The sequence below is a fragment of the Bradysia coprophila genome, unplaced genomic scaffold, assembly GCF_014529535.1.
Source record: "Bradysia coprophila strain Holo2 unplaced genomic scaffold, BU_Bcop_v1 contig_350, whole genome shotgun sequence".
Classification (NCBI taxonomy): domain Eukaryota; kingdom Metazoa; phylum Arthropoda; class Insecta; order Diptera; family Sciaridae; genus Bradysia; species Bradysia coprophila.
Window position 1 is genome coordinate 6,410,885 of NW_023503608.1, and position 25,623 is coordinate 6,436,507.

General features: G+C 37.9%; 3 protein-coding genes across 7 annotated transcripts in view; 1 reads left to right on the forward strand and 2 right to left on the reverse strand.

Moving 5' to 3' along the window:
• LOC119080400 (probable chitinase 10) overlaps positions 1-11,691 on the forward strand; it is a 40,474-nt gene extending 28,783 nt beyond the window's left edge. The window contains exons 2-15 of the mRNA XM_037188729.1: positions 5,002-5,080; positions 5,164-5,450; positions 5,526-5,903; positions 5,966-6,598; positions 6,671-6,750; positions 6,816-6,903; positions 6,962-7,073; positions 7,133-7,350; positions 7,489-7,523; positions 8,533-8,630; positions 8,699-8,760; positions 8,831-9,388; positions 9,449-9,650; positions 9,809-11,691. Coding sequence (XP_037044624.1) covers positions 5,002-5,080; positions 5,164-5,450; positions 5,526-5,903; positions 5,966-6,598; positions 6,671-6,750; positions 6,816-6,903; positions 6,962-7,073; positions 7,133-7,350; positions 7,489-7,523; positions 8,533-8,630; positions 8,699-8,760; positions 8,831-9,388; positions 9,449-9,650; positions 9,809-10,023 — 3,045 coding nt within the window. The 3' untranslated portion in view covers positions 10,024-11,691. The remainder of the gene's footprint in view (positions 1-5,001; positions 5,081-5,163; positions 5,451-5,525; positions 5,904-5,965; positions 6,599-6,670; positions 6,751-6,815; positions 6,904-6,961; positions 7,074-7,132; positions 7,351-7,488; positions 7,524-8,532; positions 8,631-8,698; positions 8,761-8,830; positions 9,389-9,448; positions 9,651-9,808) is intronic.
• A 2,998-nt stretch (positions 11,692-14,689) lies between these two features.
• On the reverse strand, positions 14,690-15,654 carry LOC119080529 (NADH dehydrogenase [ubiquinone] 1 beta subcomplex subunit 5, mitochondrial). Its single transcript, XM_037188940.1, has 3 exons — positions 15,509-15,654; positions 15,128-15,345; positions 14,690-15,062 (listed from the first exon to the last, which is right to left on the reverse strand). Exons 1-3 carry the CDS (start codon positions 15,603-15,605, stop codon positions 14,811-14,813), a joined length of 567 nt encoding a protein of 188 aa, XP_037044835.1. The 5' UTR covers positions 15,606-15,654; the 3' UTR covers positions 14,690-14,810.
• Positions 15,655-16,612: 958 nt separating this feature from the next.
• On the reverse strand, positions 16,613-22,150 carry LOC119080391 (DNA topoisomerase 2-binding protein 1). 5 transcript variants are annotated; one of them, XM_037188706.1, is made up of 17 exons: positions 22,050-22,150; positions 21,857-21,994; positions 21,637-21,794; positions 21,333-21,573; positions 21,026-21,256; positions 20,550-20,960; positions 20,333-20,495; positions 19,711-20,267; positions 19,383-19,638; positions 18,637-19,011; positions 18,424-18,564; positions 18,282-18,352; positions 17,884-18,214; positions 17,532-17,659; positions 17,273-17,464; positions 16,966-17,207; positions 16,613-16,899 (listed from the first exon to the last, which is right to left on the reverse strand). In XM_037188706.1, exons 2-17 carry the CDS (start codon positions 21,977-21,979, stop codon positions 16,707-16,709), a joined length of 3,813 nt encoding a protein of 1,270 aa, XP_037044601.1. In that variant the 5' UTR covers positions 21,980-21,994; positions 22,050-22,150; the 3' UTR covers positions 16,613-16,706. The 5 variants fall into 5 exon arrangements, 4 of the variants coding, with proteins under 4 accessions (XP_037044601.1, XP_037044602.1, XP_037044603.1 ...); XM_037188707.1 differs by having other exon boundaries at positions 21,857-21,984; positions 22,031-22,114; XM_037188708.1 differs by having other exon boundaries at positions 19,711-20,269; positions 20,335-20,495; positions 21,857-22,132.
• Between the last annotated feature and the right edge of the window lie 3,473 nt (positions 22,151-25,623).

Below are 25,623 nucleotides of genomic sequence, written 5' to 3' on the forward strand. Positions count from 1 at the left end.
TTCATTTGTTCCAGCATCAGTCTTCCTATATATATGACCTCATCAAGACGACTTCATCACTTATTTCTATCGTCGCCTCGATAACAGGGTTTTTGAATGATTAATTGGGCTACGACACGACGAGAATGCTGACTCTCTGCTGACTGATATAATGCTACCAATTCTGTTTATGTCTCTCATACTCATTTACCGTGTAGCCATTAAATCAGAAGCTCGTCTCCAAGCAAGAATATGACTTCTTTCAGCTTTCTTATAATATTATGATTTAATCGCAGCCCTCCATAGGCATATCAGAAGCAGCAGTTTTACTATGGGATCTATTACTTCATTTTATCGGTTTATTTTCAAAAGATTGATTTCAAATCCTTTACCTCATTTTCTTCAACATATGTTTTGTTATTTAAGACTCAGCATTAGTCTGTTTGTCTTTTATTACTGAAAGACGGTAACAGATGATAGCCATCCGTAGCAGGTTAAGAAACAAACCTTCTGTAAACAGATAGGCACCTGTTATCATCAACAACGACAAAGTGAGGAGCTCTGGTTAGAACGCTGTCTTATAGAAGAACGTATTTTGAAAGTGGGGTAGCAATAGATTCTACATAAGGTACGAGCCAATAATTTCAACAAAGGAAGTAACAGATTTAATGATTATCTATGATTCGCTGTAATCTGTAATACGCTTATCGTTTTTGTTAAAGATTAGTAATTTATTATATTAAATAAAAACAAAATATTAAAAAAAACCTAATCATGTCTCCCATCTCACATTTATTCGATATATATTCAAATTTAAATAATGATTCTATCTGTAAAACGTCGAAACCAACTCGAATATAAAACCTCTCTCAATAAGAATTACCTTGACTTATTATTACGATCTGAGACATGGGACTTAAATTGAATGTTTGGAAATGAATGAGAAAAAAAAATATTTTCTTTTAGGAGACAAAAAACGCATTATTATATAATTAACCATAATAAAAATTAATAATAAATAATAATACGTTTACGAGAAGAAAAAAATATTATTTGCATTTTGTAAGTCTATGCCCATTCAAATCTCGCGTCTTAACTAATATGTATGCCGGTCTATTGAAGTTTCTTTATTTTATCCATAAAGAGATTATCATAAATAATTCGAAAGATTTACACAATGGACACTGAAACACATTTTTTTTCTCTTCATCGTGAGCAACACTTAATTCATGTTTTGTCTGCGGCTATTTAATATTTTTAAACAATATTTTGTTGTAAGCTCATTGTTTAAACAGATATTTTTTTCTGTAACTTATCGTGTTGAATAGATTCAAAATATTGATGCGGTTTATATTTTATGATTCTTCAATGTTTATTATGTTGGCTGGTGTGTCTTCACACAAGACGTAGAATAATTATGGGTCAGGTTGTATTTCACGGCTAATCTAGATTAAGTTTATGGTTATTTGTGTACGAGCAATTTTTTTTAAACAAGAAAATCGATTTTACTTAGCTTGTAGAACGTTCAAGGATATATTCCAATACAACAGAAAAGCCACAGGGAAACGAAATAATTTACGAGCTCAATACATCTTGATCCTTTCGCGCACTCAATCAATTTTTGTTTTGCATTTTTTTACGATATATACAATGAACTTGACCCGATTCATGTTATAATATGTATAAATTAAGTGATCGCAATTGCAAGAACATAGTCGAACAGAATATTTTTCTAGATTTATAATTAAACTTTAGATTCGCACAGAACATGATGGCGTGTTCAGATAATATAAACATCTGCATTCTTATGATTCGTAATTGAAGTCTAATAAGGAGTGATGTTAACTCTATCCCAATTTACCGACAACAGATGAAAACAATGAAAAATTAAAATAAGATTTTTTTCGATAATATTTTACATCAAGCTGAGAAAAATTGTACTCAGTCAGCCATTCGAACAGTGGATTAATAAACCAGTACGACAGCCAATGGTCAACAGCCAATACTTTGTCAAATCATTTTTCCACCCGAGGAGGACCGCACTGAATTTGCAACCCTTTTGCAACTCTTTTTTTTCCACGTGCAACTGTATGTAACTCTTTTCCTCGCTCTTTTCAGTGCGGTCGCCCTCGCTTCCATCTATTTTTTTAAATCTAGACTTTCATTTGTTAAAAAAAAATATGTGCAAATCTTTACCAACCACATCAACTACTTAATCAGAGAACATGTCACTTTTCCGCGTGTGTATACTCAAAAGAACACACAACTACGCATAAGAAAACGGCAGATCCAAACTAAATCTTCTAAGTTTGTAGATTATAATCCACATCCACTAACAATGCAATTAAACTGAATAGAAGAGCACATGAAAAATGTGTACATCATCACCATCCATTTTTGGATCAAGGATTGGCGATCGATCATCTATCTTTACACATTTTCAATTTATTCACTTTTTAAATAAACTAATCGCAATCGGATATGTATCATTCGGAACAAAATTGTAAACAATGTTGTAGAATGCGTGTGAACGAACCTCTTATTACCGATTTGTATTCATCGTATGCCATTGATTCTTAGATCGATATCTAGAGGTTATTCCAAACCAACTGTATTCAAATTAGAATTTTGTTTTCAAATTAAAACATTTTCGTCGTTTTTTTTGAGTGTCCGCTAACACCGAATACATTTGTGTCAAGAACTTGATCTCACTTCCTTATGTATAACGAAGTAGACCCCATTTACATTATACGGCTGTAACATCTGTTAACGCCAGCGATGACCAAAATAAACGATGTGCTTTGACCGATATGGTCTCTTATATTCCTGAATGTATGTTAACACCAATGAAGTACAAGATTTAAAAAATTACTCTCGTTTTTAAAAAGTGCTAAACTCGACATTTATTCTGGTGCTTGCCGTCTGTGAAAGGCTTCACTTATTTACCATTATAATATGGCAATATGTCGATTTCATAACGACACATAAAACCAAATGTGACGTAAGTATCCGTGATTTTCTGATATACAAAAACAAAATATTAATAACAACATTTCATGTATCGTAACACCGCATTTCTGCACCTTTTAAAAAAAAAGTTTTAAAAGAAGTACCATACATTGACGAAAGACACAATGGTGCTGTTGGGTGATATGCGGTGATACGAAATAGCTCACCTGGGATATACACTATATTATAGAGACATATAATACCAAACGACATACGCGCAAGCATAAAATTGACGTTCTGTTTTCAGCAATATTATTATATTTCTTTATTATAAACTTTTTTTTTTATTTTATTTTTACGTAATTGGCAATTTTGATACGTTTTTTTTCTACATATTATGTGATGCGTTAATTGCGAGACAATATTTTTGTTATATCAACGAACGAAAAATTGGGTTATCATTTTATATCATTTTGGTTGAGAAATCGTTTTGGGTTTTGAGTACACTTCAGAGGTAGAAGAGTATAAAATGGCTCAAATTTGAGCAAAATTTCTTGAATTGAAAATCGAAACTTCGTTGCCAAAACTGTTATTTATACCACCAAAATCTTCACTTTTCAACTCACAGTGACGAAAAGTATTTGTAGCCTTTCTTTAAAAATAAAAAAAACGTTGTATGCAACTCCGTGATAAATACTTTTTTGACACACGATGTTGTCTCAATCGGCCTACATCTAAATGTCTAAATAGCTTTAGTGACAAAATAGTTATTTTCACAGCTCGATAATAAATGCTTTTTTGGGCACTAGATGTGTCGATTGTCACTCGAGGCCGCAGGCCGAATGTGAAAATATACATCGTATGCCTAAAAAAGCATTTATCATCGAGTCGTATACAACGTTTTTCGCAATAAAGACAATGGAAAGTCCTACGTTTTACTTTCGCACCTTGTCATTCAATGTACTATTACGTGACTAGGGATAAAAAGATGAAAAGTAGTTTTAGTGTGAATTTTGTTGATCCGAGGCGAAGTTGAGGTCAATAAACACACTAAAACGACACATTTCATTTTTATCCCGAGTTATGTAATGGATTTTATCACATACGCGCGGTGTTCGGATGTCAAAATTACTTACCTAGAAGTTTAATTCAAAAATTACACTTCAGTTCTATGTTGTTGTCTCGTTTTCGCTTATGTGATAAAATAGAGTACACACTTGTCACTATCAGTCTCGGCAAGCCTCGACTTCTTCGTGACAAGTGTGTAATAGTCATTTGTGTACCTGTTTTGGACGATTGATTTTAGGCAATTTCGCGGATTGTAGGCCGAACGAAGTGAGGTCTACAAGCGAAAGTGCCTTAAATCAACCGTCCCAAACAGGTGCACATGTGAGTTTTCATGCAGAGGGCCGGAAACCCGAGAAAATTCGAAAAATTGCCCTCATTTTCGGCCCCGAAGCATGAAATATATATTACATGCTGAGGGCGTCGAAAGTAGTGCTTCAAACATGAAAAGTACAGTTTTCGACGCATGTAGCATGTAAAATTCATTTTTTTGCAAAATTTATACGTTGGATAATTGTAGACCAAACTGATGTACGTATTACCGTCTAACACACAACTTATTAATTATATGAGCGGCAAGCCCGTCACTATTCCCAACTATCCATTTGTCTTTTATATGTTGACCTTATACGTTACATATCACGTAAAGTCTTATAGCATTTTCGAATGGCTTCTGAGTGAATAAAACAAATATTTTCATTCTGTTCTTTGTGATCACATCAATTAATATCTGTTGAAAAACATGCCCTACGAGCGTTGCTACACAATTCATGCAATTGGTTTGTCGTGATTTATTATGCGCAATGTATGTTGTCAGCAGAGTTGGTTAATATGATAACTTAAGCTGGTTGCTTTTAAGATGAATGAATATGATGTTAAGTGGGAGGACTATTTGATCATGACAATATTCAATTTTCCATATTATAGTCTCTTTGCACTTCACGAAATTATAACGTAATGAACTTTAACAGATCTTAACAGTCAACCATTTTTCTTTCATTCTTGCAGTTACCTCCACGGTTAATTAAATTAACACTTGTGACATGTCTACTGGTAGCAATTATTTCTCAAACAGACTGTGCTGAAGGTAAATTGTTCGCATAATGAAATTGGTTGCCTTTTTTTCGTTCATTTTTCAACTTTCACTATACTTCATTCCTTTCCATGCAGCACAACGAAGACGAATTCGACGGCCATCCAGTCTATCCAATATCACAGAATCAGCAAAGAAACCAGAAGTGCGAGTTCGTTCAAGTACATCGACTCGATCGGCATTTGTACCGCTGAAAAAAGTGGCACAAGATCGTTCCGATCAACAGCCAGCACCATCGACAAATCGGTTTCGCGTACGGTCGAAACATCGTGGTGTCATTGGGGCAGCCAGTGCGGCTATTGCTACGACAGGAACGGAAGCCGTTCTGAGCCAATCGAAATCGAAAGACAAAGATGGATATAAAGTATGTGGCTGAGAGGCTGGGGAACCACGATCATCGAAAAAGTTAAAATTAATTTTTGCTCCTTACTTCCATTAGATTGTTTGCTACTACACCAACTGGTCACAGTATCGCACCAAAATCGGTAAATTCCTTCCGGAGGACATACCGGCCGATTTGTGTACACATATCATCTACGCATTCGGATGGTTGAAGAAGGGACGTCTCAGTTCGTTTGAGAGTAACGACGAAACCAAAGATGGCACTCCTGGCTTTTACGCACGAATCGTTGGACTGAAAAAAACCAATCCAAAGTTGAAAGTTTTGCTAGCTATCGGTGGATGGTCATTCGGAACGCAGAAATTCAAAGAAATGTCTGCAACTCGTTACGCTCGTCAGACATTCATTTATTCAGCCATACCGTTTTTGAGAAGTCGTGGATTCGATGGTCTGGACATGGATTGGGAATACCCAAAAGTCAGTTGAGCAATAATCAACGTCAAGTAACTCGTTACAAAATATCTGTTTCATATTTCCAGGGTACCGATGACAAGAAAAATTTTGTTTTGCTCTTGAAAGAATTGAAAGAAGCATTTGATGCCGAGGCTCAGGAAATCTTAAAACCTCGTCTACTGCTCTCGGCTGCTGTTCCAGTTGGACCAGACAATGTCAAGGGTGGATATGATGTACCAGCTGTCGCCAGTTACCTAGATTTCATTAATTTAATGGCATACGATTTCCACGGCAAATGGGAACGTGAAACCGGTCACAATGCTCCGCTGTACGCTCCATCTACCGACTCGGAATGGAGAAAACAATTGTCCGTTGACAATGCTGCTAAGATCTGGGTTAAATCTGGAACGCCGAAAGAGAAGCTCGTTATTGGTATGCCGACTTACGGCCGAACATTCACATTGGTCAATACAGCGAAACATGGCCCGAACTCGCCAGCTAGCGGCGGTGGCAAAGAAGGAATTTACACAAAAGAAGGCGGTTTCTTGGCGTACTACGAAGTGTGTGAAATTTTGTTGAACGGGGCTGTTTATGTGTGGGATGATGAGATGAAAGTACCATATTGTATCGATGGTGACCAGTGGATCGGCTTTGATGATGAACGATCAATTCGAGTGAAAATGCAATGGATCAAGGACAACGGTTATGGCGGTGCTATGGTAAATTGGATCCTCAAATTTAGCAGATTGATGAGCATTTGAACTGAAATCTTTAATTCTTTCCTCAAATAGGCGTGGACCGTTGACATGGATGACTTTTCCGGAAACGTATGCGGTGGAAATGTCAAATATCCACTCATTGGTGCAATGAGGTTGAGTTGACCATTTCGTTGAAAGTCCGAGGAGGATGACTAATTTGTTGAGTATTCTATTTCAGAGAGGAGCTACGCGGAATTTCACGCGGAAAGAATGCCAAAGATGTTAATTGGTCAGAGGTTGCAGCAACGTTTGACGACATTGAACCGGTAAATCAAATGTAAAATAAAGTATCTTCCCACAAAACTCATTCGTTTGAGATTTTAGGTTGCTGAGAAACCATCTCCGATCAAAATTTCTGTCGACGAAGTTCTGCAAAAAGTTCGTAAGCCAAGCAAAAACAAGATCAAAGCTGGTCTGGCTACAGTCGACAAAAATAGTAAGTTGTCTTGGCAATCGTACCCTAACAGTATTTTCCAACCAAATTTAATTTTACAGCCCGACCAGGTCAAGTATTTTGTTATTTAACCAGTTGGTCAGCGAAACGTCCAGGCGCTGGAAAATTCGTACCGAAAGACATAGACGCTAAGCTGTGCACACATTTGGTTTATGCATTTGCAACACTGAAAGATCACAAACTAACTGAAGCTAATGATGACGATCCGGAGAACTACGACAAATTGATCGAAATGAGAGAAAAGAATCCCGATTTACAGGTGAGTTTAAACGTTGGGTAGCATTGCAGCTACTTTGTGGGAACGACTGTTCTCCATTCGTTTCCGTGTCTATAGCACCTTATGCGTCGCTCATAAAGTGATTACCAATTCTAATCGTTTTAATATTCTCTGTTCCAGATCCTGTTAGCTATTGGTGGCTGGGCATTTGGCAGGTTAGTGAAATTGACCGTCATATTATGGTGGTTTTTTTGCAAAAATTGTAAAGCTTCGTGGATTGCATGGTAAAATAAATATTTTGGCACTAAAAAAACGTCGAAGCCGCTAGGATTTAATTTTTTGAATTTTTTTGAGCTGGCGCAAATTCATCAAAGTTTCGTCAATTTGGTTTAAACTTTGATTTTTTTCGTAGCCAAAAACGATCAGCAAAACGGTAGATGTATTTTTCTAACACGTCTTTGTGGCTAAGAAAATTTATGCTGCAAGATGGAAAAAATTGGTGTCGCTGTTCCCAAGATATGACAAAAAAAGTGACCCCCAAAAATTAGTCAAATTTGGCGTCTACCTGACCAACTTTTCGCATATTTTAACTTTTACTTACAATTTCGATCTCTATTCATAAAATGGAGAATTTTTGTATTTTTTCGTAATTTATTAGCAAAGAAAATGGTCATCAGTCATTCTACGGGCGAGTAGCTAGATTTTAGCCCAGTTCTTCGGCAAGTTCTCCGGCTAAACTGAACCAATTTTCACAAACTTTTTTCCCCTGATAGGTATGATTGTAAACTATCATTTAATGCAATTACCAGTGTTCGTCAACCCGTTTACAAGACAGCACACTCGAAAACCTGTTCCCGTCGCCTAAAAATATCACTTTTTTTGTCATATCTTCGGAACAACGACACCAATTTTTTCCATCTTGCAGCATAAATTTTCTTAGCCACAAAGACGTGTTAGAAAAATACATCTACCGTTTTGCTGATCGTTTTTGGCTACGAAAAAAATCAAAGTTCAAACCAAATTGACGAAACTTTGATGAATTTGCGCCAGCTCAAAAAAATTCAAAAAATTAAATCCTAGCGGCTTCGACGTTTTTTTAGTGCCAAAATATTTATTTTACCATGCAATCCACGAAGCTTTACAATTTTTGCAAAAAAACCACCCTACGTCATATTCGCTAAATCAACCGCAAATTGCAATAAATCATTTTGTCCCATTTTCTAGCACACCATTCAAGGAGTTAACATCGAATGTCTATCGAATGAATCAATTTGTCTACGAAGCTATCGAATTTCTCCGGGAATATAAATTCAACGGCTTAGGTGAGTAGTAAATTAAAAAGACTGTCCAATGACCCAATAAGTAATTTAAAATCTTCAATGGAAAATAGACGTCGACTGGGAATATCCACGTGGTGCTGATGACCGTGCTGCTTATGTAAGCCTACTGAAGGTATGTCTTGTTCAATTGTTAATCATTGATTATATGACCTTCGGAAATAAACTTTTAAAAAAATCCACAGGAACTTCGATTGGCTTTTGAAGGCGAAGCAAAATCATCCGGCCAACCCCGACTACTGTTAACGGCAGCTGTGCCCGCATCGTTTGAAGCAATTGCTGCCGGCTACGACGTACCTGAAATATCGAAGTACTTAGATTTCATTAATGTGATGACGTACGACTTCCACGGCCAATGGGAACGTCAGGTCGGTCACAATTCACCATTGTTCCCACTTGATTCGGCAACTGGCTACCAAAAGAAATTGACCGTGGATTACAGTGCACGAGAATGGTTAAAACAGGGTGCACCAGCCGAAAAGCTATTGATCGGAATGCCGACGTACGGACGATCGTTCAACTTGGTGAATACTACACAATTCGACATTGGTGCTCCGGCGTCAGGCGGTGGTGTTGCCGGTAAATTCACCAACGAAGCCGGTTTCCTAAGTTACTACGAAGTTTGCTCCTTTTTGGCTCAACCGAATACAACGCTGGTCTGGGATTCGGAACAACAGGTACCATTCGCATACCGGAACGATCAATGGGTTGGTTTCGACGATGAACGATCATTGAAGACGAAGGTGAGTGGTATCTAAAAGAAAAGATTTTCTTTTACTGATCAACTGAGTTATCTTTTGCAGATGGAATGGTTGAAGGAACAAGGATTCGGTGGTATTATGGTTTGGTCAATTGATATGGACGATTTTTCGGGTCGTTGTGGCGGCGGTAAATATCCGTTGTTGAGGAGTTTGAACCAGGAGCTTGATGGCTATAAAGTAAATCTTGAATACGATGGCCCATACGAAACACATGGTCCTCGGGGTGCATACACAACAAAGGATCGTAAGTGCAGAACAGAGCCTATTTTCCGTCCACCTAGTTCCACCTAAAAACCAATTTTAGTCACTTAAATAAGACAACACACTAGTCTTTAAAACCCTCTCTCGTTTTGTGCCATTCATTTTTAAAATTAAATTGAAATCAATTTCTACTCCAAACAGCAAACGAAGTTACCTGCGAAGAAGAAGACGGTCACATCAGTTACCACCCGGACAAAATGGATTGCAGTCATTACTATATGTGCGAAGGAGAACGAAAACATCATATGCCATGTCCAGCTAATTTAGTTTTTAATCCATCGGAAAATGTGTGCGATTGGCCGGAAAATGTAGAAAGTTGTCAGCACCACACACAGGCACCACCAACGAAAAAATAAAATCTTTTTTCTTTCTGTCTTGTGTTTATTTAATTAAATTGTTGATCTGATTTTATTTAATTTTCTTTCTTTCTAATTTTCCGCTTTGTCATCCACTGTCTTTCCCATTTAACCATTCACCGACGGCAAGCCTATCACCAATCACCACATATTGAAAGAAAAATCTTTTAATTCATCAATTTTCACTTATTGTTTCGACAACATTAGCCAGAGGTCATCGCATATTTTTGTCGTCACTGTCGACAACAGATAAAATAGTCGTCTGCAAAGATAAGCCAAGGACCGTAAATGCAGATAATTTTACATGCAGTTAAGAAATTGGAAATCTTAGGAATTTCCTTGTTCACAGACGGCAGACATACCAGCAGTTTTACTGTTGGATCCATTACTTCATTTGATATAAGTATTTTTAAGAGATTGATTTCCAATCTTTTACTTCATATCTTTAAACATTTTTTTTGCCATAAAGACCGCATTATTTCGAGCTTGTCACAGATTTCAGTATTCGTTATCGATAACACATTGCCGTCCAGAACAGGTTAATGGAGTATTGACAGTCTCCAGTTTTTCCTTTCACATTCGAACACTTGGGATCCGAATGCTAATAAATTTTTCATTCTCTATGACTATACTTTCTAGATCGTCTTACTTTCTCTATCTCTTTTTGTCCTTTAAATTATTGAATTTTAATTAAATAAAAAAAAAAGAAAATCACACAAATTACTAGAATTAATGCTCCTATAAGCCGTTGTTAGATTACGTTAAAATGCATCGAGATCATAATAATTTCACCGGAACCACATTTTCTTACTGAATGAAAAACTTCTCTTCAATGTGGTCGTTATTTACATACATTTTGTCCTGTGTGTGCCTGTGTAGAGCGGGAAGAAGCAGTTAAGCACAAAGTTAAACAATTGAAAATTTAAAATAACAAAAAAAAGAAATTTTCCATTTAAAAATGAGATTTATTAATGGACAAACTAAAAACTTCTTTTTCCAAACTTTTTCAGATTTAATTTCATGAAACAAAATTAAAATAAAATGGAAATATTAAGAAAATGTATATAATCTGTGATAAAATTATATAAATAACTGTATATATACATACAATACATTTTTTATTTAAAAACGAAAAAGAAAAGAAAATCTAAGCAAAAAAAACTATAATTTTTCCATCAAACTTTTTTGGAACTTTGTTTTTTCATAAATCCGAAATTCGTACAAAAAAATAATTTCTTTTTTTAGATACAAAAGAGACTGAAAATTGTGCCCTTTTTTGCTATAACGACGAAACAAAAAGTTTTCAAGTTTACCTTCTAAGACCAAGTCGAAGAATAAAAAGCTGAGCTTTTCTTACCAGCCAGTGTTACCTTTTTTGGTGCTCGCGCTAACTTTGATGTTAATGTACAATTTTTTGTCTTCATTTTGTTTAAGGTTAAATTAACCTTTCACAGACGGCAATCATATCACCAGTATAATTATATCAAATGATTGATACAAAATCTTTTACTTCAATTGTTTTAAAATACACTGCCGTTAACAGATGAAAGAGCCGTCTGCAAAAGGTTAATTCGTTTTGTATTCATACTTTTTTTTACATAAAATGTTGACCACTTAGATGTTTTTGTATTTTCAAATTACGATAAATAAAAAGATTTAATAAAAAAATGTGTTTCATTTTGAAAGAATGCAGAGGTACTTCTTCTACTTAGTATACACCTTTGAGACAAAAGAGACATATTTAGTCTGGAATTACCTTGATTTGCATTCCTTTTGAAGAGGCATCGATGCTTTGCTGAAAAGCATACACGTGGGCGTTTTTTAAATACTAGATTTTAGTTTACTTTTGATGATATATCTTTCCACCAGAATTCATTTTCAAAAATGTACGACCGCAATAACGACCACGGATGTGTTAGCTTTTAAAAGAAAATAGATTTGGATTGTAGCAAAGTTTCAGCAGCTCTGAGAAAACTCAACAGTTTATGAAAATTTCGTTTAGAGGCACCGGTACTTAGCTGAAACTGTAGTCTACATTTGTGTGCATCGTATTTCATTTTTAATGATATCTTTAAATCAGAAACCTTTCTCAAAAATGTACGACCGCAATTCCGACCAAGAATGTGTTAGCTTTCAACAGAAAATATATTTGGTTGCAGTTGTTTGACCAGCTCTGAGAAAACTGAGCAGTTTAACGAAATTTTCATAAACTGCTCACGTTTCTCAGAGCCGGTCAAACTGCTACAACCAAATGTATTTTCTGTTGAAAGCTACCACATTCGTGGTCGTACATTTTTCGAAAAGAATTCTGACGAAAAGATATCATCAAAAATGAAACACGAGACACGCAAATGTAGGCTACAATTTTAGCTAAGTACCGATGCCTCTGATGTACTGCAAAATGTACAACTACGAGGGCTGTATCTGAGGTCAGATTTTTCAGAATGATATATGCAGAGTGTTCGAGAATTATTCTAGAGAATAAGGTGAGTGTTTGCATCATATGGTAATACCAAGGCAGCTCTCTAGAAACCGAGTACACCTTGTTTTCAAAATTATGAGACCTAAAATCGGACAGTGTTTGCTTACAAATTTTGGTAAGTTTGGTAGAAGTGTATGAATACAGCGTACAGAAATTTTCATGCTTCGGGGCCGAAAATGAGGGAAATTTTTCGAATTTTCTCGGGTTTCCTGTCCTCTGCATGAAAACTTACATGTGCACCTGTTTGGGACGGTTGATTTAAGACACTTTCGCTTGTAAGCCTCACTTCGTTCGACATACAATCCGCGAAATTGCCTAAAATCAATCGTCCAAAACAAGGCTGTATACTTTGGGGAGGACCGCCATTTTATTAGATACGCGGGAACACACCACTTCTGATGATTTTACATGTAAAAAATTTCACCACATCATCAAGACGACGAGAATCATCAGAGTAGGTGAATTTTTGTATGAAATTGGCCATTTTATCATCAACTGTGGTGTGTAACCCGCGTATCTGTATCTGCGTGACCTCCCCAAAGTATACAGCCTTGGTTGTAATCGACCAATGGTACAAAACTTTATTTTACCTGGAAGCCCTGGAAGCCAGACTAACATTACGTTATGGCAGTGCCGGTTTTTTAACGTTGCGATTTGGCAACGGACTAAATGCAACATTAGGACTCACCCACAGCGCAAGGCTAGTAACAACTCTGTGTAATAGACCAATGGTACAAAACTTTATTTTACCTGGAAGCCAGACTAACTCCAGGGGTGGCGTTATCTAATATGCAGAACAATCACCAAAACAAACAAACAAACAGAGCACAATTACTCTTCCCTTGCACGATTGATTTTAGGCAATTTCGCGGATTGTAGGCCGAACGGAGTAAGGCTTACAAGCGAAAGTGCCTAAAATCAATCGTCCAAAGCAGGTGCACATGTGAGCTTTCATGCAAAGGGCCGAGAAAAAATCAAAAATTACCTTCATTTTTGGCCCGAAGCATGAAAAGGAATAAGGTGGTATTTTGACAGCGTCAAGACGAACTTTGTTGCTAGAGAGGGTATTGGACTAACATATTTGTAAACTTGAAGATGAAAATGGTACATCTAGAGGTCATTAATTGGATTGGTAATTTTATCCGTTTTCAGATTTAGTTTCGTACCAATCATGTGTGAGTAGAGACCCGATGTAATATGGAGTTTTTAATTAGTCAATGTGACACCACTACACGAATATGTATAAAACTTACACTCGCGGAATTTTGAAAACCGACACATTTTCTGTTTCGTGGTTTATTGTTTTTTTTGTGAATTTTGCATTTATTTTTAAATGGAGAAATCAGAAACGCAAGAAACACACAGAAACAGAAAATCTGTCGGTTTTGAAAATTCAGTGTGTGTAATGTGTTGAGGAGAAAAAAGGTCGAAAAAAATCGATTCTACGGCCCATAGTCTATTTATTCCCAATGAATGTAATAATACCAATCTACGGACCTCAGCTGCGGCAAATTGTGACACAAATTGGGTTGGAGTTAACGAGATATACCGTTACTTTTATGTTATGTTCATGTCAGCTATAAAAATACGTCGATATTACCATTAGAGAGAAACTTCAAAAATGATGTCATGGCATGACCCACTGTAGTCAGTTTCAAGTTTAGCTACTATTTTTGCTGTCAACACTAGCTACTCTTTGTAGCCCATGCGAACAGTAAATAGCAAAAATTTAGTTAAAGTACATTACGTCCGAGGTTCCAAATTTTAATTTTGATTAAAAGAGCCAACACATCTACTAGATGTCATCTAGTATAGGCAAATAGCATCCTCAGTGGACGATGAATGAATAGTGTTTAGAATGTCGTTCCCAGTTCTGAAAGTTTTTCTACGAGAAACGATCGAATTGCAAACTCTTATCGTGTTTTCAAAGTCAACATAAAAAGGAGTATCTTTACAGAGGTGCCCATACGCTTGGTAACACTAAGACACGTGTTACCGACTGAACGACTAGCTGCCACGTACATGGAAGTGAGGCATATTGCTTTATCAGTAAAATCAACCGTAGAGACGACGTAACTTTCTGTTCTGTTCGTAATACTCCAGTGGATATTTGTGACACCCAATAATATTAGTAACTAATAAACATAACATTATGGCATGCACGCGAGTGGAATAAAAAACCACCATTTTTGTCGATCATTTTTATTGACCATAAACTCAAGAGCGCTAGCATTCAGTTAACGAAACTAAATACGATCCTATTTCGTGGTATACACATGTTGCACACCCAATCAACTGCACATAACTAGTACTTAGTGCCTTGAATCGCCTCCATTTTTTCCATTTGTTCTTTCGAAATACGATGATATTTTCCAATAGCCGGCTTGTAGTAGTAGGATTGATAATCGTGTCGCAATGCCATCTTGTTCTTAATTTCGTCTTCGACTTTCCGCAACATCATGCGCTCCTTTTCCTCCGCAACTAAATGTAAATATTTCTCGTACTCTTCTTGTGGTGATGGGTACATATATCGCGCGAGGAACCGTGAAATCGGATGCTATAAAACAGAGATCGAACAAAATGCATTTCGGTGACCAAGGAATCGTCATATGTTTCACTTACTCGATGATATTCCCAATGTTTTGGAACGTATCCCTCCGGAATCGGTGTTAGTTTAGCTGGTCCGACAAACACGTTGACGCAAAAAACAACAGCGCTTGCAGGTATCACACCAACCATAACAAAGAAATGGAATAAATCCTTGAACTTATCCCATTGAAAACGGGACGGTCTGATGACAAATTCCCGCGGACCATGACCGCCCATTTGTCGTACGATGACTGGAACATTTTGATTTTATTAGAAAAAGGAATTGTTTTGATTTTTGCTATGGATTTGGTTGCATAATCACACTGTTGAAGTGAACTAAACACTAGATAGATGATTCCTTGAGGATAGGACAACACTATGCCTATATGCGTAGAATCTAGTCGATTTACGTACCATTCTGTGTTGTTTTGGTAACAATGGGAGTATTTATTGCCTTTAAAAGTGGAATATTTCGTCCCGAAGAACGTAAAAGGGTACTCCACACAGCCATGTTTACTTCTTCTATGACAGTTGTGACGGTTGTGACAGTCGATTTTTTTCTCTTTCGTTTTTCTCTTCGAAACACTTAGCAGACGAATCGCTTCCAAAGCCAGTCGAGTGGTGAACGTGGTGAATGTGTCCTATCATAGAACTGTCAGGCACCAAGGGTTATTTACAAGGTAAATATATGAACGGCCACACTATATTTACCTTGCCATAACCAAAAAGATTTGTTGACAAAATGTTCACAAAAGCATTGAGGTTATGTCTCGGTTTATGCTCTCGTTCGTTTTCGGCTTGTCAAAAATCGTTTTTACCGTACAATGGAACAAAGGCCAAAGTGAAGTCAAAGTCAGCCTCGGTGCTTGAGAGTGCTATGAACGGAAATGGGAAATGGGAAACGGAAATGGGAAAATTTAAATTTTCTAATTTTGTGAAATTGTGTCAGAGTCTTTAGCCATTCGATAGCATTTAAGCTGATTATGTCTCCTATCATTCTACGAGTAAATGCGTCCGCACTTGAAACGTAGGTCAACAACCTCGAGGCTGTTTAGCATTACAATAGCCATGACCTGTTCTGAGTCGGTTGAGATTAGACCATATCTTCCGTAGTAGTTATCTTCCGTGGTAGTGAAAGGTCTTAAACGCTGCTTTTATGTAGATACAAGTCAAAGTGGGCTTATTTAGATTTTTGTATCGCTGGGTGGGCTTGATCCATTTGACTCGACCCATGTCCTCTCCAGAATCGAAACTACTCGTATACAATTCTTTTGAAAGAAGTAATACTTGTTTTCATGCCACGGATCAAAATTAAAGAATTTGTTCCCTAAAGTAGTTCTCTTCATAACAGCAAACAATATGTGATTCTTAACGAAATTGTTCACATACGACTGTGTATTCGACAGCAATGATAACTTATCTAAAAGCAAGGAAGTAGAAGATTTTGCATTTTGGAAGTATCAAGATCGGAAGATGTAAGAGAATGGTGACGTGCTTGCCGCTGACAAATAACAACCATTTTTGTTAACTAGAAAACGTATTGCCTCCGCAAGAAGGCTCTTATTCATTTATTTTTTTCGGTGAAAATTGAAACAAAACAAAAACCATCAAATCATCGAGCTGCGAAATCTTTAACATTGGGCATGACATCTTGTTCAACGCAGGCTTGAATATACAGCATAGTGACTATATGGACGCCAGCCGCTATTAATGCACCTTTCTCAGCAGTCGACATCTCAGCCATTCTTTTGTCGACGAAACAATGGGTGATGCCCTGAAAATCCTCTTGTTTCGTGTACGGCTGCCTGATAGAGACATTTAAATCGTAAATATTAGGCCAAAATGAAGGTAAGATTGCAAGTTATCCTTACTTCAGATCAACAACCACACCGCATCCGGCTTCAAGAAGTCTTTTGAAACTGTCTTTTCGGTTGGTGTGCAAAATAGCACGGATGCTGGAGAATATGCCAACCTTACGGTTCTCTTTCTCTGATCTCAATTTCAGCTCCGTTCGCCATTTGTAATTCATTCTGGCAATATTTTTCGTTTTCACGTCGATATCGTTAGGGAGTTTAGGATCCGCCTTCGGATTTCCCCATTCGTATTCCTCCTCCTTCAAAGCAAAGGCAATTGAAAATCAACACAATTTGAATAAAAGGTCGCCGTAAAAGGAATTACATTCAAGAAACGACCAGCTGCGAAACTGTCTTCAATGTAAGCAGGACACAACAGCCAGCGACCAGATGCTATAACTGAAAAAGTCTTTTCGCTCTGATTCAGTTTCAAACATATCAAATGTGTGCAACTCGGATCAAATGCTGACGACTCTTCACACACCGTTCCGCCCAATGCCTCGATTTTCTTTTTAAGCTGTAATCGATATCGACATTAGCGCACAGGAACACAATATTAACACAACGGGATCCGGGATCATTACCTCAGCATCAATCGTTGTAGCACCCAAACTGAATCTCATTGGTACGGTGGATGTGCTACGAGATTCATTTACATGTCGCTCGGACTCCCAAGGAGGGTCATTCCAACCGACCATTTCGTCATGTTGTTCTGCAAAGGAAAATCATTTGAATAACATTTCAATCAGTTGAACAAAATCATGGGAAATTCTTGGGAAACTGTAGACCCATTCGCAATCGACAACAACATTAAGGGTCCATTATACCCTGCCTTATTAGAAACAGGGCAGTTAGACAGTATTTTAATGACCAATGTGTCTTTCTTTGATCGATAATGGCTAAACAAGGAAACAGTCAGACAGTCTATGCACTCACCCTTCGGATTTTCTTCTTCATCTGTCGGTGAGTCATGTGTTGGCATTTGCTGCGTAGATGGACAGGACGTTCGACTGCTACGGTTTTTGATACCCTCCACTTCCTTCATGAAATTTATAACTTGAGTAGCACCATCGCCGCTTCCCTTTTCTTGGCCGGCCGTAGCATTATCCTGTTCCACCACAGTCGAAGCAGGCTGAGGTGCTATCTCGTGATTTTCTTGAGGATTTTCTTTTTCACTTCCCTGATTAATAGGTGCTCTTAACGGAGTACCGTCGTAGTCTTTGCCGAGAAATTTACGGTACATCCGCTTACGATATTCCACAAATGGCTGAATAAGATTTATGTGAAATGGTGAGGTCAAAATTAATTTCCAATTTTCAATTGCCACAACTTACCGTACTGTCTGGAGGCTTTGGCACTTCAACGAAATTACGATCGATGATATCGAAAACATTTGGCAATATTTCTAACAATCGGAAAAGAAAACGAGAGAATTAGTCACTTCAATTGCACAACGCAAAGAAGATAGAAAATTACTCGATAAACTGGGTGGTGGCGAGTCAGTCGCTTCTTCCCTTTTACGACGCTTGGTCAAGGGTGTCTCGGCCTCATCGGCTTCTTTGTACATATCGTAAATCATCTTTCTAGCTCTCGGCGACTCTATACAATCGACAAGCTCTGAAAGAGATGAAATGAAATCGATCTTCGAACCGCGACACGAAACATGATCAATTATTAACGTTCACTCACCCGTTATTGGTGTTATAACTGCATCCGACGGCGGCCGTCGTTCTGGTGTTTTTGGACTTCCAGGCGATCGGAAATGGAAAACGCTCTTAAGTGATGTGACTCTGGGATGTTGTGCCGGTGTCATCGGACTAGCAATCTTGTTTTCAGACACCTTTACATCGTCAGCATCTACAGCCGGTTGTATCGGATCGGTGGTTTTGTCATCACTTGCTTTGTTAGACTTTTCGAATTTCTCAGTCTGTTCGCTGCCCGCGTTATCAGAACTATTTTCTTTCTCCGTGCGCTTGGGATCAGCCACTGCATATTTTTCCATTGGAACGTTGGCCCGTTGTTTGAGACATTCTCTTAGCCATTCGCACGTGACAACTGGTAAATCTAGAAGTAATAAACTTATGCTTAGTAGTATCGACAAAGACGATAAATTCTGGCCAGTCTCAGCTCATATAGCAAAATGTGTGCTTCAAGTAATGAATTAAAAGATTTTTGAATCTGACATTCAAACAAATGACTGCAGCAAACCGTTGCAGTTTATAAATATTATAACTTCGATAGTGCTAGAGTCAGGATAATGCGAAATAGTTGCAAAATTTCTGCGGAAAAATAATTTTTTGACAAAGTTTCCCCGATTCGTATATTATCGGCAGATACATCTCTCTGGAAATGGTGCTACAACTCTACCCATCTTCTACCTATTCGAGCGGTTACATCCACACTAGAAGCCCTTATGTATGCATCCGAATACTTACTCCATTTGATCGCCCCAAAATACTTGTTTCCAAGTGGTGTCGGACATATCAAAATTGGTTTTTGGTTTCGCATGTAACGATCATTCACGACACCCCCCAGTGCTTGCGCGAGCGAATACAAAAAATCCCGTTCCGGTGTTGTGTACGTTGAAAATACTATCGTCAGACCCGACAGCGGCTTACAGTCCTCTCTGACAATAATAGCCCGGTGATAATATTTGATATCGACGAGTGCATTGCTGCCCAGACATTCTTGCTGTGGAAGAGAAATTAAAAAAAAAATATTTTCAATGATCTTCACACGTCTAACAGGTAATATACTACTCACGATCCACAGCTCCGTTACTATTTCTTTAGCCTTGTATCCACAGTCCCCAATGTCATACGTGTCGCTTGGAACAATCAGATAATTTACCGTTTTCGAGAAATCATTTACGTCAATGGTTGTTCCACCAGCTTCTTCAATTTCAGTTAACAATTCCTGTGTGCTCTCTTCACTGAATGCAAACAAAGCGAAAATCACACCGCGAAACAGATTCGGATCGATCTGGTCAGATTCTTCCGCCGTTTCACCGCATACATTCGTCTCCTCACGCTGAACATTCACTGCCTTTACGATCGTCGGCTGTGAGTATTGATCCAACAGTGTTTTCTCGTTGCGCTTCTTGATTTCTTCATCAACGTCGTTCATATTCAACATTCGGGGCACATAGCCAGGCCGACGAAATGGATTCATGTCTTCGATGTTCTTTCTGCTCGCAGGTGACGGAACGGTTTGAACGGAATCGTTGGTGGATGCTTGCAATTTGTAGATAAATTCTTTCGGATCAGCACAACGTTTGGCATTGATGCACGCAGCCAGCCAGTTCATCGTAACTATATTGGGGCTGACGAATGAATTTACATTTAGCGGTAATGTGAACATGAATTTTGAGTCGGTGATGTTTCTTACTCTTCCAACGACTTTAAATAGGTCAGCTCGGCCGTGTTCGGTTTTCCCACAATGACGTACTCAACATCCGGACCATGTTCATCGATCCGAGTACCTCCACCGATGTTGATGATTTTCTTCAGTTTATCGGTGTCAGACGCATCGAAGCCACATAACCAAATCTGTGGGAAAATAGGTCAATTAAAGGGAATCGCGGGTATAAAATTATCACTCACAGTGCAACCGTCTAGACATCCCTTAGCATTCTTAACTAGACCAATATCAATAGCGTTCAGAACTGTTTTATAGTTCGACTGCTTAGGTGGCGATTTCTTCATTGGAGTTAATGCCGACGTCGTTTCCGCAATCGAAAAATCGCTCATGATTGCCGACAATTGCGTTCCATCCGGATTGAAAATGTCGGTGCGAAGTGTTCTGTTCGTTGCTTGAGTTGAATTTAGAACATCGTCTCGCGAAGCGTGTCCTGTGTAAATTCGGTAACTTACAAATGGCAACATGTATCCCTTCGAAACACTATCCTTGATCCAATCGACCATCAAACATTCTTTTCGACACTTAACAGCTGCTTTGAATTTTTGACTGTCTTTCTGATTCGGTTGGGTGATAAGTATGTCGGTGACTTTGCTCTAAAAAAGAATATCCGAAATGAGACAAACAGAACTATCGCATGTACAAGTCAGTCAAAACCTGCCTTGAATGATCCCGAATACGTGCCCCCGTTACTGTTGATCAAGTTAGCTATTTCATTCTTATCGGCCTCTGTTATTCCAGTCGATGTGATAACAAGATTGTGGAATATTGGAAATTTATGTTTCTGATAAAATTCGACTGTGCGGTAGGAATCATCATCAATTTTACTGAGATTCCACACATCGAACACCCAATTCTCCGACATAATTTTCATATTTCTCGCAGCGGCTTTCTGAACGAAAGAAATTTTATTATTTGTGCGTTGGTTTGGAAAAGCTGCAAACTGAAAAAACAGACAGAAAACCAACCTCATACTTTGGAGACATTGCTGTGTTTGTTATCAAGTGAGTGGTTGACTCTATCAGACCCCCTGACGATAAACCACCCATATAGCCAACCAGCTTGTGAATTTCAGCTCGTTTTTCCATACTGATCCCGGATAAACAGACGATGAAATCTTTCATTGCCAATGTGTATATCGGTGAGGAAATGTTTGGAACGACGTCATTTGTTAATTGACAATTAATGAGCACTCGCGGTCCAATCACTCTACAAATGTATTTGAATCGAATAAAAATAAAAGAAATTCTACCGACTCATTGCAGTCCTTACATTGCCTTGGTGGACGACAAATGATCAAATGATTCCCCCTCGAATTCTTCCAGTATGAAAACATTCTCTTTGGTCAGTGTGAGAGCATCGAAACTCAGGCACTCAGCTTCGGACAGCCATTGCAGGTTTTCGGTGGATGACGAAAAATCTGTTATGATCTGAACCGATTTCATGAGTCCAAATTCGCATCGAATACTAGCTAAATGAGGCCATGTCTTACCTTGAAACTGTATTTTAGATCTTCACTTGCATCGTCGATCGATCCCGATTTTGTGACGAAATAAAACTTGATTTCCTCTTCAGCAGCAGTTGATTGCATTAAATCGGTCAATTTTTGCGACATAATTGCAATATTTTTGTCACCAATCAATGAACATTAGGAAATCAAATAAAGGGACACTGGCTATCTTTGATAACTCTTAATCCTCTCTCAATAAATTGTGTCAATATTTGGCGGTTGAAACTTTACTTATTCTCTGCCTGTTTTCGGAGTGAATGGATCGAATCGATCCATATGAACATATGAATTGAATAAATTTTTCGGTTAGCGCGAAAAGAAAAGTGCGAAATATATACTTTCTGATTCTGACATGTACCAGTATATGGGATATTACCTTGTGCTGGATAGGATACTACTGAGAAAACTCAGCAGTTTATGCAAAGACCCAAAAAACTTAGTGACATTCTTTAAATCATTTTTTTATAATGAAAGGTTGTATGAAGCCATGTTGGCTCATTTTTGTGCAAATGTAGAAGACAAGATCTACAATTTTACGTCGATACAAAATGAGCCATCATTCTGAGCTTTAAGCTTTTGACTTTTGAACAATAGAAAAATCTGTCACTATTACATTGCTATTTGCTATGTAAATCAAGCCTTACACTAATCATACCTGTTTAGTGAAAAATGTACGAAATGGTTATTTGTGTACCTGTTTTGGACGATTGATTTTAGGCAATTTCGCGGATTGTAGGCCGAACGAAGTGAGGCTTACAAGCGAAAGTGCCTTAAATCAACCGTCCCAAACAGGTGCACATGTAAGTTTTCATGCAGAGGGCCGGAAACCCGAGAAAATTCGAAAAATTGCCCTCATTTTCGGCCCCGAAGCATGAAATGTGTATTTTATACAAACTGGTGGTGAGACCAATGATATGCACGTCAACACAATGTATGGTCGAATGTCAAACTTTGTATGGAGCGGAGGACATAGCGATTTCATATGAAGAAACTCACCTCTCATGAGAGGTGAGTTTGTTTATATGAAACCGCTATGTCCTCCGGTTTGTATGAATAGACCATACCTGGTTTATACTTTCATTGGGCGAGACCACATCAAGATATGAAGAATGTCTTGGACAAAAATATCCCACTAAGTCTTACGATTTTAGGCAAACTATTTTCTCAAAACTGGTCAAAACTGTCACAAACAAATCTTAAGGTTGGTTTAATCAGCCTATTTTAAGTAGCTTGAACATTCTGAAAGAACAGGTTAGGACCAAGGCTGTAAACTTTGGGGAGGTCACGCAGACCGCCATTTTATTAGATACGCGGGAACACACCACGTCTGATGATTTTACATACAAAAAAAATTCACCACATCATCACGGCGATGACAATCATCACAGTAGTTGAATTTTTGTGTGAAATCCACCATGTTATCATCAAGGCTGTAAACTTTGGGGAGGTCACGCAGATACAGATACGCGGGTTATACAACACACTTGTGTAATTTCTGTATTTTTGTTAAATTGAAGTCGTCATATAAATTTTCATAAACGTAGACGGCGCCACATAAAAATATTTGTGTCACCGCCTTCGAGATCAACTCAGATGTGTCTGAACCTGTTCTTTCAGAACATTTAGGCAAAGTATATAAACAATATGTATATTTACCTTGCATTTAGGAACATAGGAAATAAGAAATTCCTAACAGTTATGATGTAAAATAGTTATTTATGTCACTCCAGCATCAAACTTAGATGCCTCTGTGGCATAAAATGTTGTATGCAACTCGATGCAAAGCACTTTATTTATTATCCTCACAATGTGTACTATGACACATGACCTGCGGCTTCGTGTCCTAATTAAACATCTAGAGCCTAATAAAGTACTTTGCACCTCGGTTGCTAAATTACTATTTCGCAATAAAGGCTATGGAAAGTCCTACTTTTCGTCACTTGTTGCGAAAACTATATTTCAGGTCTCCAAATCAATTTAACATAATTTTTATTGCCGATCATAAATTTAGGTTTTTCCAGCTTCGTCGTAGGCCGACTTTAGTGCAAAAACGTGACTACAGATCACACTTATTGCGGTCGGACACAGCACTGCAGAGCTGTGGGTCGGATCATATCGTATTAGGTGTCAATCGAAAGCTTAGAGTTCAGGGAAGAATATAAAACAAAATTTTTGTACGGATGAGCTAGAACGTCTCACGTTTCAATAGGGGTCAGTTTTTGTGTTTTTTTTTCTCGAAAAAGTGATACTGTTGGCTGCGCGACCACTTAGCCTAAGTGATATATGGTTCCAATCTAGGTGTCTACGTCTAGTGATGACATCCCATACCATTAGTTTACATGTATCCGGATCCCGCCGTCCTACGGACCTCTTTGGAAATCGTCAATTTTTCGGAGTAAAATTGCTGCTGGTGCACTCAGCAGAACTTTTTCGAACATATCGATACTGCTAATTTTGTACCTTGTCGAGGCTAGTATTGGACCATAATTTTATATTTATTCCCGTTACTCGATAGAGTAACGGGTCTGGTAAAAAAAATTAGTTTGTGTGTCCGCTGCTCGAGATCTGCTGGTAATAGATATAATACTATTGCAATAATTTAGTAGTATATACTCCTTTGTGTTGCAATACTGCAGTATGATTTACTATATATAATATAATATATAGTTTGTGTGTCCGCACATTCACCCCTGGGCACGGAGGGTTTGTGTGTCCGCAGCCGAGAAATTCTGACACGTTACATTACACTTGCTGTTTATATATTGCAGTACTGCATATAATACACAGCAGTACTATAGTACAGCAATACTTTATATATTATAATAAATAGTTTGTGTGTCCGCACCCGTCCCCAGGGCCAGCTGAGTTTGTGTGTCCGCTGGCCTCGGAGGGGTCAGCCGGTGGGACCTGCGAGGCCATTTTCAAAAAACGGCTTCTGATGGGTCAGCCCGTAGGACGTCCGAGGCAGTTTTTCAAAAACGGCCTCCGATGTGGCAGCTGGAAGGACCGCCGAGGCCGTTTTTCAAATATGGCTTCCGATGGGTCAGCTGGGAGGACCTCTGATGCCATTTTACAAATATAACCTCCTAACAAACATCAAACACAAAAATCGGTAAGAGCAGCCTAAGAATAACTTTGTGAATTGCTACTTCGGAGCTCATTTCCGACACACTATAAACAAACAAAACCTAACTTATGTTATATTATGTGTTACGAAATAGTAATTTATGTAACTAATTGCGAAAAGTGGTATTGTTTGTCACTAGATGTGTCACATCCTTTGATAAAAACTACCAATTTCGCAATATGTTGCATACAACGTTTTCTGCAACCAGCTGCGATAAATTACCTTTTGAAATGCAAAATTTAAATCAACCTTTAACCCCTTTAACATACATTCTACACGAAGGAAATATTGTATGAACGATCAAGTAGACCGCAATTTTGTACGCTTTAAAAATTGGTTCACTGCGATTATTTATCTCAATAGCCGAATGGTGAAAAATAAAACACGGAAAACCAGAGAAAAAAGACCATTCGATCGCCATTCCAAATAATGCAAGAAAAAATTCAGTTTTCGCAGCGCAGTTGCAGAAAATACTATTCTATCACTTACAAATAGTCAATCGACAAAAAGTCACGAATCATAATGGACTTATGTAAAATTGATGTAAAGTATATAGATAATTAATGTAAAAATTGTGTAAAAGGCATGGATAGTTTGTAAAATTTATGGAAAAGTAATGGAT